This window comes from Oenanthe melanoleuca, chromosome 2 (assembly GCF_029582105.1).
Source record: "Oenanthe melanoleuca isolate GR-GAL-2019-014 chromosome 2, OMel1.0, whole genome shotgun sequence".
Classification (NCBI taxonomy): Eukaryota; Metazoa; Chordata; class Aves; order Passeriformes; family Muscicapidae; genus Oenanthe; species Oenanthe melanoleuca.
Genome location: NC_079335.1, coordinates 138,793,603 through 138,806,227, shown reverse-complemented (window position 1 = coordinate 138,806,227; position 12,625 = coordinate 138,793,603). Strand labels below are relative to the sequence as shown.

General features: G+C 38.9%; 1 protein-coding gene across 4 annotated transcripts in view; it reads right to left on the bottom strand.

Moving 5' to 3' along the window:
- DIP2C (disco interacting protein 2 homolog C) overlaps positions 1–12,625 on the bottom strand; it is a 306,400-nt gene that overhangs the window by 52,936 nt on the left and 240,839 nt on the right. For all 4 annotated transcript variants that reach the window (XM_056484528.1, XM_056484530.1, XM_056484527.1 and 1 more), the window contains 6 exons: positions 12,387–12,595; positions 11,466–11,580; positions 8,096–8,297; positions 6,022–6,131; positions 5,125–5,205; positions 1,247–1,370 (listed from right to left, as the gene is read on the bottom strand). In XM_056484528.1, the coding sequence (XP_056340503.1) occupies positions 1,247–1,370; positions 5,125–5,205; positions 6,022–6,131; positions 8,096–8,297; positions 11,466–11,580; positions 12,387–12,595 (841 nt within the window). The remainder of the gene's footprint in view (positions 1–1,246; positions 1,371–5,124; positions 5,206–6,021; positions 6,132–8,095; positions 8,298–11,465; positions 11,581–12,386; positions 12,596–12,625) is intronic.

Sequence of the window (12,625 nt, the reverse complement as noted above, 5' to 3'; positions counted from 1 at the left end):
AGCAAAAGGACAAGGTAGGATGATGCTTGATGCTATCAGCTGCAGAAAGGACATCTGGAGGTTCCATGAAATACTGTCTTTTTCTTGCCATTTTTAACCTCACATAGGCAGCCTTGACTTACCTACCTGAAATTTTACAGTAATAAAGGGAGCAATGATTTTGAAATCCTGCTTCTAACATAAAATTAGATGCTGTGCCATATAAATATTGACTGCAGGTGATGGACAATGGACAGCACCCTCCAGGCTACCTAAGGAGGCTGAACAGACAACAGTTCAAAGATCCCTTGAATATTGCTGTCTGTCTCCTCCCTGGGGCTCTACACAGGCTGTGATAGATAACTGTGGGGGTTGGTTTATTCTTTCAGTGGAAAAGGATCTGTAATATTGGTAGGTTATTGTTCCTGCAATAAAATTTTTCATTCATGGGAAGTGAAATACAGAAAACTAACATTTAAGTTTAAAATATTAGTCTTCTTTTTTGGAAAAGGTTTTCCCATACTAACCATTACAAAACTGCTCCTATAACTACAAAGGTATAACCAGTGTCTTACAGTCCTTACAAACCAAATATCACATTACAGACCTTAAATTGGACTGTTTATTTCACCAACACACAAGAAATGTTAAAGATAAAAGAGTAGCACTAGATTAGAAATAATGTCAAGCACACATCAAATGTGTTAACTGGTAACACCAGTTTAAAAGCCCTGAAGCCAAAGGATGAAAAACCAAACCAACAGAGCTATCTAGATTAAGAATCTATAGAGAAGATTGTAATGACAATTTTGTATTTCTTAATAATTTGCTACTTATCAGTCAAATTTCTACTCTAAAACCTCCCATGTATTACTTCCTGGTTATTGCTGCTTTACACTCATGAAATGCAGCAGTTGCAAGAGGGAATTAAACAGGTGAATCTAAGAACACTTAGCAGCTCATAAAATAATCTGTATTCAGCAAATTTTAAAAAAAGTAGTAATTAAATTTGACTGCTCGTAAGAGACAGGTTTTAAAAACACAGGTTAGTCTTAATCTGAACCAAATAAATAAAATCTGTATGTATGCATAAAGAGAGATTCTTTTAGATACATTTGACCAAATTCAAAGGAAAGTGCAGAAGGCAAACATGTTGTGTTCTGACAATTAACATGGTGTACATGGTAACACCCCTGATGCAGCACTGTTCAGAAGGATCTTGATGAACTTCCAGAAGTCCCAAGGTACTGCTGCAGCAATTCTTTACCTGGTGGGTAAACCAAAGCCACGTGGTCTCCATCCTGTAAATGTCCCCTCTCCATCAGCATGACAGCTATCTTCTCAGCTCGTTTATGCAGCTGGACACATGTCAGAGAGTTGGCTATTGTTCCCTGCACGGGAAGAAAGAGAAATGTCACAGGAGATAATGTGATGTGCTGAAACTCTATTTTCCTCTTCACCTTAGAAGTTGTGGGATGAGGGGCAGCCACAATATGCCATGCAATCGACTTGAAATATGGAAAGATTCAGCCTTAGGTCAAACTGTAGTTGGAAGGAAAAAAATTTTTTTTCTAAAGTAGAGAAATGTTTTCTGTTCCTTTCTCTGTGCATTTTGCCCTCAACAGTGCTTTTACCTCCACCAGGGCAGTACAGCAGCGTGCTAATATCCTGCCCATGTAACCTGTACTTCCTTTGCTACACAGGCAGCATTCCTGCTGCAGACAGGGAAGTGCCTTTAAGGTCTCTGTAGCAAACTGGAGCATCTGTGGAGAGCAATTCTGAAAATTGCATTTTGTTGTCTGCACGCTGGAGTGGAGCCAAACAGCTCAGCAGAAATACTTTAAAGACAAAAGACACAAGAGAAAACAATACTTTGTGATGGGAAAGAGAATTAGTCTGGAACAGAAGATAAGCACTTATATTGCATATAAATGAAAGAGAGAAGAAAGGCATTTGTTAAATTTGAATAACTCTGGTCAGCATGAGCTTGGCATTTTTGAAGCATTTCAAATAATGTAAACCCAAAATTATCAAACAGTCACAGTGTTTTAAATTGAATGAGTGTTACAGTTCTTGCACTTCCTAAATATATATGTGCATGGATATATGCACACACACAAGTACACATTTAGAAAAATATATACACCTGTATCACAAACTTCACTACCACTGTAGGCAGACATCTCAGAAGTCTAAAAATGAATGTGCAGGACAGACTGGTTGCACCTAGAGCTGGTCAGGCCTGGTCTGGGATGGGAGAAAGGGACAGGGCAGTATGGGAAGGGCTGTATCTTGGCTTGTGTACTTGCTCTGTGGACAAACAGGAATTCAGTCACCAGTACAGCTGTGACACACCTGGCACCTATCACAAGCACTAAGCTCACTTTAAAAAAGTGTTTCTGAAAAAATTGGGAGAAAAAAGGTAAGAATATGTAAGAATATGTAAATATACATATACTAAAGAAGAACACATAAACATATAGTAAAATAGAACAGTGCATCAAAAATGCAATGTAATACAATAAAAAATACTGCATCACTATCTTCATTAAGAGAGAAATTAAGAAGGTTCTACTGTTTTAATGGAATGTTCTTAACACTCTATTTTAACATGGTAAGGAATAATAAGCATTTGTTCTGATGCTGGTTTCTATCCACCACCACCCCACACACCACTGCAGTGTTTACTGACCAGGCTTCAGAGAGGAGGGAGCAATTTGTCAAAGGGCAAGCACTGCAAGCAGTGCCATGCTACCAGTATCACCTGGCATTCACAGACTTCATCACAAACTGTCAACAAAGAGCACAACTCAACTAAAAATAAAATGAACAAAGCCAGGGCTCAACGTTCCTCTTCATCATCCTCAGCAACCACACTTACTGGATTGCACTTCAGACAGTTTTAATCACTCTTCTGCTCAATGTGGAGACCATTTCACTAAGAAAGCTTCCCTAAAGACATATGCAACTCTGTGGATGCTGGACCAGAGATGACTTCCATCTGTCCAGCCCTGAGTATGCCAAAGCAACATGAGGTCTGGCTGTCCTGCCACTGCAGACCTTTCAGGAGAATGTACTTAAACTCTCCATTTCTTCTTTCAAGAAATTGTCTGTTTCCATGGTTATGAGAAGAAGGACCTTTTATCTCCCCACACTCATCAGAAGCATAGGTCCTGACAGATAGGGAATTGCTGTAAATTAAGTGCATTTGTGCAAAGCTTGTTTACATTTAAGACTTCTGGCACTTGCTGCCAGTGAACCAGAGGGAAGTCTTTGTTTATATGAAGTGTAGGGAAGGAGAATCCTGTTGTTGGAAAAGAATCACTTGCAAGCATCAGGCAACTACTCCCTTTGGGCCTTTAATGAGCTATCCTGAAATGTAAAGGTGTTGCAATCCTTCATGACACACACGAAAAACAATGTACTGCACTAATTTTGAAATATTTCAAATTCTCAAAGCTTGGGCTACAGGAAAACAGTAATCTCAGTGGACTTTCATTAGTCATCCACTGCAGGATGCCTGAATGTTTTAGAACAAAGTGTACAGACAATGTCCAAGGAAAAGTTAAAAATCAGAAAACTAAAATTCGACATGGGCAATAAAACTTGCCTAGGGCAAACACCACCAAATCTGTCATCTCTTTCCATAAAATATTAATTCTCTCCAAAAAGCATTACATCTCTCAAATGAATCTCATATTATGAGTTACTCTTCACTGAGAGTAACAGAGAAACTGTATTTTAAAATTCTACTACTTTTCACTTCTATGGAATGGGAATTTGTTTTGTTAATCCTTGTTTTGCACATTGTGTCCTTACTTCCTACTGTTTGAACCCTTCTGCCAGCACAGGAATTTTGGCTTTATTTAAAACTCAAAAGCAACAGCCTTGTGTGAAAGAGATGGGATAGTACACATCAACTCTTTCTCAGCATCTTTGTTCCTAACTTTCAGGACAGAGCAATGCAGTACTTTAATGGTGTAATATTGAACTTATAAACAGCATTGCCTCTCAAGATTTCTACTTTGCTATAAAAAATACATTATTACTTCACTATTTATCTGTCAGGTTGCATATATTTACAAAAAGGAGGTATTAATCTGAATTTCTAAAAAAATTATTTAGTTACTTTAGTAGCTTCAAACTGAACTTTGTACCAGCACTGTAAAATGGAGAAGGAATTCTACAAATATTGTAAGTGGTGATTTCATAGAGGTTCACAAATTACTAGAATTTTAAGAACCCATTCAAGCTGCATAAAGCCCACATAGGCTGAGACAACATCAGCTACTACAGGAACAGCACTATTCCAGGCCTCTCCTCTCCAGAAGACCCTCACACACTATGTATGTTTCCTAGATCTGACAGATATGTGTAGATGTACTGTGGTGGAATGGTTTGAAATCAGGCTTTAAGTGTCTCTGTGGTCTTGAGAATTATTGGTTTGTCATCTGTAACCTGTAATCATCCAGGAAGTAAAGAAGGTACACTACAGAAAGCAAGGATGTTTTACTCTCAGCAAAGCCAAGTTCTGTACCTGTCACATTCATTAACTCATTTTTAGTACGCAATGAAATGCTGTGCCAGGCTGGCACCTCATGTAGGTTTCTGCAGAGATTTATTAGCAATCCTCTGCAGACTTGATTGTATTCTGGACATACATTTTCTTCTCTTCACCTCCCTTCCTCATTCTCACACCTCACCCAGATGGTCCAATCTCCCAAACAACAGCCATTGCTTTATTTAGGGAAAATGCTTTGGTTTTCCCAAGCCTGTGGTTTTCAAATTGGAAATCAGGATGGTGAGCAGTATTAAACACTGTTATTCAATACAGGGACAGATTTGAAACAGATTCAACAGTATTGAAACAGATTTGCAGTGTCAGCTCACACAACATGTATGTGGTAGAAAAAGAAATGAGAAATGTGTAAGGCATACTGTCTGATACAAAACCAATCTGTATCTTGACAACTGACAATGATTATTCTCTTTTCCTTTCTGCCTTAGTGAACATTAAATATAACAACTGAGTATGAGTGGAAGTAGAAAGAGAAAGGACACATCCAGGCACAGCACAAGGAGATGCTGCTGAAATGCCAGTGTGCTTTCTCCAAGCCTGTCAGAGCCATGGCCCAAGCTTCTTACTCTGCAGTTGAGCAGGGTGTAGAGCACATGGTCAGGGGTGGTCTGAGCTCTCCACTGCAACACTTCTGACAGGAACAGGAACTGCAACAAAACAGAGTGACAGTCACAACACAGAACAACTTCTTGGCTTTAAAATCCAGGTCACAATACTAACCAGAAGCACTAAACAGGAATTAATTCTCTTGTTGTCACATATTTATAGCAAGGTGCTTTTGTGTGGTAGCAGCCACCTCTCTGGAATTGAAGCCACTGCTGGGATTATGATTTATTACTGCATATAATTTCAAAGCAATACAAGTTCTTACTGATCCCTCTGAATTTAAGCACTATTTAATTCTTTAGTTTTCTCTCTTTTTCTAACTATAAATACACAAGTACTTATACAGCTTAGAACTTACTAATTTAATTACCCACATAAACCCCTAAAAGAACTGCATTTCAACTTAATTTTCCAGGATTAAAATAACAAAAAATAAGGTCAGGACCTTATATGTAAAAAAAATTCTCTGGAATCCACTTGAGCTGGTAAAAATTATGTAATAGAGGGTGATTTCTGGTAGAAGCCCCATGAACACTTTCAAGTACATTTTTTCTGCTGTCCCACTTAAACTTATTTCACAAAACCCATTAAAATGAAATGCAGTGACTTCCCCTCACATCTATTCAATATTTATCTGTAAAGGAGGTTCTGAAATATTAAATATATGCATTAATTGAAAAGAAGCCATCAACAAATTTGGTGGGAATAATAACAATAATCATCATCATCCATCATATGAACTGCATATCTCTGAACTGCTAAGGTCCTGATGTCAACTATATGATGTTAACTATATATATGGAGGAATTTAACTACATGATGTTAAATACAAGCTGTAACAGCAAAGTTTAGCTTACCTTTCTGGCCTGGTCATTATCTTCTATTTGCCCCAAATCTCTACCACTGGCCTGTGCAATTCTTTTTCCAGAGACCAAGTTCCCCACCATCACAGAGGCAGGGCCAATTTCTAGAACAAAGCAGAAATACACCAAGCACAATAAAAAACCTTTGCTTGTGGATGAAAATTCCTGTGATTTCTTTTGCATTACATGATGTTTTCCTCACTGCTGTCCACAAAACCAAACCTTGAGCACAGTTCTGTTTACACAAACTTTGGTTATGGACCAGAAGTGGTTGGAAGATACAGAGGACTGGATTAATCCTCTCAAAACAACTCTAATTTAGCATGGGGTCTCCACAGCCAGAGACATATCTTGTCTGCCTTGATATGATGAATCCAGAAAATTTAGCTCCTACTGTAGGCACTCCATTCAAGTGCCTCAGTCCAGAGGGACAACATTCCTATTTCCCTCTTCTGTTGCCTGGGCTAAGTTGTATCTGTACTAGGACTTCTGTAATGCTACAGACACAAAGTGACAGGGATTAGGAAGGCAGATGGTGCATATGATAAAATACATGCAAGCCCTCTAGAATAAGATTGAGAGTGAAGTTAAGTAACTTCAGAAGAAAAGAAGATGTTGTGGCTGACACTCCTCCATGAGGTGGATTTCACTGATGTTCTGTTGCTGCCATTAGGGGACAATACCTGCCTCACAGATATTGTTTAAGCTCATGTTGGCATCTGTTTTCTGCTTCTCCAGCATGGATTGCTGATCAAATGCAATTTATACCAGGCTCTACTCCTAGCCTATGATGTCCAAGTGATTGTGGTGTAAGTAACCAGATAATGTACAATCAAAAGCACCTACAGACTACTCTGCTTTAATATTATAAAAGCAATACCCTCTGGGTATGTCATAACCACACAAAATGGGAGATACTATCAGTTTTCTGTGCTCCTGGCATTGCTTTTAACATAGTAATATTTGGTGTATACATAACATATTTATAATGATCTCCATTGATTCTAATTCAGCAATTATTTTGCAGCAGCAACAAAGAAATAGCAATGTGAGCACTGCAGTAAAAGGCCTCATTGCTTTCATTAAGTTAGTGCAAGTCATTGTTAACCTCTGACTCTCCCAGTATCTATAAACTGAGATCATGGTTTTCATTCTGAAACATTTGTCCAAAAGTTTTGAAAAAAAGATGATGGCCTAGGCAAACTTGCACTGCATTCAAGAGGGATGGTCTCCATATTCTAGATCCAGAGAGCAAAGCCACTTCTAATTTCAAGGTGTTTTTCGAAGTGGAAAATCACCAACAGTTAGTTTAATGTAGCTGAATTCAAGCCTTAAGCCTGAGGCTACACATCTAGAACTCCTTGAAATTAATCTGAGTACTAAAACCTGCAACTGAATTCAAAGGCAAAAATTTATTAAAATTTACTTGAACATTGAGCACAAATAACCAGTGATTGGACTACAGCAGACTACAAGGGCTTTCTTGGTCTCTTGAGACAGTGCCTTTTCATCCAACATTCTTCATGAAGAACCATCTTAAAACTTGTTAGCGTTTTCCCTCTAATGTACTTGCTGTAAGAGTAATACAGAATCTCTCCATGCATGTGGAAGATTAAGCTACTCATTCTTTGGTTTAACTTATTCATGACCAGTTTTTCTCTTCTAACACTGTTATTTAGTGTCAACAGTACTCTTCCTCTCTGTTTCTAGTTTACAAACTCAGGTTTCAAAATAAGCCAAGATTTTGTCTTTCTCTGGTTTGGTCTCCATCCTCTTTAAACATAATTGAAGAGGAATTTATGAAGAACTCCAGGTGTGGTCTCAGCAGTGCCTTGTAGAGTGATAAAAATGTCATCTTTATTGAATTAGCATTTTTCCTGGCACTCTCTGTGAAGGTGCTTCTAGCTTCTGGCAACACCAGTGACGTCCTTGACACACACAGAATATTGAAGAGGAAAGCTGATGATGCTGATTCTCACCTGTATCAGCAATTACTTGATTTTTCTCCCTTACAGTATCATAAGCACACAGCACAAAGTCACAGTCCCTTGGCCTTCACTCCTCTTACCTGGTTGCTTTTGCCTTGGTTTAGGCAGGTTTGTTACACAGGTGTGGGGACACATCAGCACATTACAAGGATGCAGAGATCCTTCCAGGAAGAGCTGTTTGGTTTCTGACAGGTGAATCCCTCCCAGGGGCGTCTTGGGAAGTGTGTTTGCTGGGACAAGTGCTAGGCAGTAGACTCCCACTTGATGAATGCTGTCAATTGCCTAAAAAACACACAGGAAGTCAATTTTAATGAAAGACTAATTTTTCATCATTCTAATAATCATGTGTTGTTCTGAATTACTGCATAAAACAGCCCTAATAATTAACTGGCAATGGAAAGCCACTTCAGCTATGTCAGTGATAAGGAGGTTCTTTTCACTGGGAACAGGTGGATGGAAATGTTCTTACACTCATTCCAGCAGATAAAAAAAACAACCAAAAACCTGGTGATAAATGCACACAAATCTACTAGGAAATGCTACCTTCTTATTCCTCTTAAGCACACATTAGTAGCAGATACTCTGGAGATTTTTTACATAGATGGGCTGTCAGACCACATGAAATTGCTTTTAAGCTGTGCACTTCTCAGAGCTAAAGTTCAAAGGATTCCTATCAACTTAATATGCAGTCCATCTTTCTGAGCAAGGCAAAATTTCAAATAACCCCTATATCTAATGATGTATGCAGCTTGTGAATCTTTTTAATTTTTTTATAAGGTAATAACTGTTTCATTCCCTGATGACAGTGTAAAAGATTTTCAGGTAGGAATGAAAATTATATAAGGGAAAACTATGAAACTATTTACTTGAAAAAAAATTTGTTGGACAAAAACCTGAAAAAGCAGTATCTTTGGATTGTATAACAACCATATTCACTGCCTGATGTGTTAATTAAACTGCATCACTTTCAAGAAAACTGTAGCATACAGTATCTATGTAATTTATTGAGTTAAACATGAATATCCATGCACATAGATTTTAATTCCCCACAGATTTAAAGGATTTATTTTCCTTATAATGGTAACAAAAATTGAAGCAAGTATGTTAGAAAACAAACTTCAGGCATTTATGTAAACTGAGAAACAAATTACAAATAGCATCTCTAATGAGTAGTTAAATGTTCAAAAATATAATTTACTTATCTTGCTTTTTAATTTTAAACTGTGAGAAAAGTTAATTGGTATGTGTTCTGCCTTGAAGATACAATCTGTACTCTGAGAATCAAATAATCACTTACAGTTATGTATGTACAAAAGTGTAGACCAATAAATTACTGATTATTTCTACAGACTAAGCAATGCTTTGCTTTTGGCTTCTGTTTGCTCCATTTCTTATTGATTTAACTGCAAAATCTCATAAGAAAGAATAATAAAATGGTGACTCATTTAAAAACACTGGAATTTTAGCAGTAGTAGCTCTCACAGCAGAATTGGAAGACCTTGCTGCTGGTCTACAGACACCATTGAAAAGATCAGCAATAGTGAAATATTTGTGGCAGCCAACAAACAATGTCTCATGTTTCTGGCAGAAACCATCACAGCCTACTAACCACAATGTTATTTGTAGGTTCTGAAAAACAATGATAAATCATAGGATCCTCATCTGACATCAGTTTGAAGGAAAGCCATGCATGGCAAGTAACCACTTTTACTCAAACACAAAACTCTGTGGCTCCTACAGGTGCTGAATGGAAAGCAATACCCAGCTGTGGAAATGAGGGGTGTATGCAATGATGCCCCAGTAACTTCTGAACTGTCTCTGAGAGATATATCTGCTACACAATGCCACATAAATATCATGGGTCATTCAAATCTGTCCCCTTTCACACCTTTGAGTTTGGCACATTTCTGAAGCAGGGAATGACTTTGTCACAAGGATGACAACTGGTGAACTAAGCCTTAAAATTCTGAGGGAGAAGAGTACCAGTCAATTTTAATACTGCTGACATTTATGCCTCTTCATGAGATGGATTGGTTTTTGAAATGACTCTCTCCAGCCAGAATCAAACAGAATCTGAAATCTCTGTCCCTCTCTTTCATTGTAAAAATGAATAAGATATACCCAAACTTATGGAGAGTCCAGATTGCCGTGTTGTTTGAGCTGAGGAAACATCTCATTCTGACACAATTCTCTGGTAAACACTCTCCAGTACTGCAGTAGATCTCCTGGCTTTACCTAGTCCTGTCAAGGCCTGCCAGTGGTAAAATTAACATCCAGTCTCCCATAGAGGGACCACAACCCTGCCTGAAGGATCAGATCAGTCTGCAGCAGATGAGTATCTAGGATCTATTTGACTGAACTGCTGGGTGATCTGGCATCTTCACCCTTCTACTCTCAAGAAATTCCATCCCCAGACTGACTCCCAACCATCCCTCTGCTAAAGCCCATAGATGCAGTCCAGCATAGTTCCACAGGTATAGCAGCTCTACCATCCTTCAGCCCTCTGCCAAGGGGCAGGATGGGTCAGGAGAGTCAGAATATGTGCAAACCACTGAAAAAAACTGGTTTGGCAAATTGAGACAGCTCAACTGGAGGGAGGAAACAGCAAAGCACAGGAGAAGTAGGTAGAGCAGGGCAGGGCTGCCACAGGGCAGCACTCACAGGGTGTCAGACAACTCAGAAATAGCATCAAAATCAAGTAGCAATTTGATGGACTTCATTGAGAGTCATGACACAGACTGTAATATTGTTATGCTGTGCCTTGCTAGCAGATGATTCAGATACAGCTGGTTACCACTTCCTGACATCTGTCATTAAAACTCTGACTGGGAAGAGGCACAAAATGTCCCACATGTTCCTGGCTTCTGCCCTTCATCTCTGCTCTCAGCTGTGGTGGAAACAGAAACTTCTTGTTCACATAGTGGTGCATGCCAGAGCTGCAGGCTTCACATGAGTGATGAAAGCAGCCACACGTGTGTACTTTGATACATGGCCATGTTCTCAGACACTGCTAGGACTTGATCAGACTCAGAATAACAGGGCTGACTCTTGGCAGGAGTATTGGGACACAGGATTCCTGCAGTTTTCAGTGCAGAACTCTACTGGTTATGATTGCATAAGACATTAGTTCTGTAAAAGTCACAAAGATGCTCCACTCACAAAACAGGACAAGTGTTAAGTCCAGAGTTTCAACCCTTTTAGGAGCCTACTTGACAAAGCCTACAAAAGCATGGGCAATCCAAAGCCTCTTCTGCAATAGTTGCCATAGGTGCTACTAGTTGTTTCAATGGCTCTCTGTGTGATGGCAAGCTAGAGGTTCTATCTTTTCTTGGCATTAATTTAGATCTATTGTGAATATGAGATGACTCTAGACTTAGGGGTCTGAAAGATCAATAAAAAGAATATAAAGCAAGAGAAAAATAGCTTCCAAATGTACATATAGAGCATTACCTGGAGAACTCTACTCATCCACTGAAAACTGTCTTCTTCTGTGGAATCTGGCCTTTGCTCAGCAACAATAACTATCCTTTCATCATGCAGCACACTCACGGAGAACACTGCTATTCTATAGGAGGAGAGAAGAGTATTTAGTGCCAGGAGAGAGGGGAAATCCTGTCTTCTGCATTAATCTTCTACAACTCTGATTTCTTTATCTAGTAGTTAGGCTCCTGGTATGTCAATTACTAATATATTTGTGGGAAAAAAGCTACAAGAATTGTTTTGGATAAGTTCTGGAGTTGAAACAGCAGGCTTTGTTCTACAGTCATGTATATACAACCATAATATTAGAGCAGGATTGAGAAGTGAACATTCTTGGAATAAGAAAAGCACTACATTTGGGTCCCACCAAGGTTGTTGCTAAGGTGTCATATAATAGCCTGCACAAGCACCTTCCTTGGCCCTTCTTACAAGATGGCAATTGCAGCATCATTTTGTGAGAGATCTAACATGTGATGGAGTGTGAGCACATGCTGTTGCATGAGGCTCTTCAGAAGTTTTAGATGTCTCCTGCTCAGTTTCAACACATGAGGAAGGTCACACAAAGAACCATTTTCACATTCAAAAACTTCACTGTAAGGCATATTGGAAATATTAAGTTCACACAGAAAGGCTCTTGTTGAACCAACACTCTCAGAACTAACCAGTTGTTCAAGTGGAAATTTCAGTAATCACAGTTTCAATACCTTGATCTCTAAATTCTGCCTCAACATTGCCTTGGGCTTCCCTCAGCTGTCTCCTGGTTCAGGCAATATGAACAGAACTGGAGGGAAACTACAATGCAGATCACCCTTCTGAAAGCATCTGGATCATTTACACTTCATCTAAGCAAAATAAAATTTCTACATAATGTAAGAAAAGAAAGCATCAAACCTCCCCCTGTAGACAAATTTCATGGGTTCCACGGCCAGTGCTGTTGCTACAATGTCATCAGCATTATGTCTTCTTCCACTGACAACCATCAAGCCATCCATTTTGCCAATAACAAAGACGAGTCCACCTGGTCCTATAAAGCCCAGAAGTCCAGTCCTTATAAAAGGATATTCAGTGATAGGGCCACCAGAACTGGTCATAGGAAACACCTGCAAAACAGAAACATGGGTCTTCAGTTC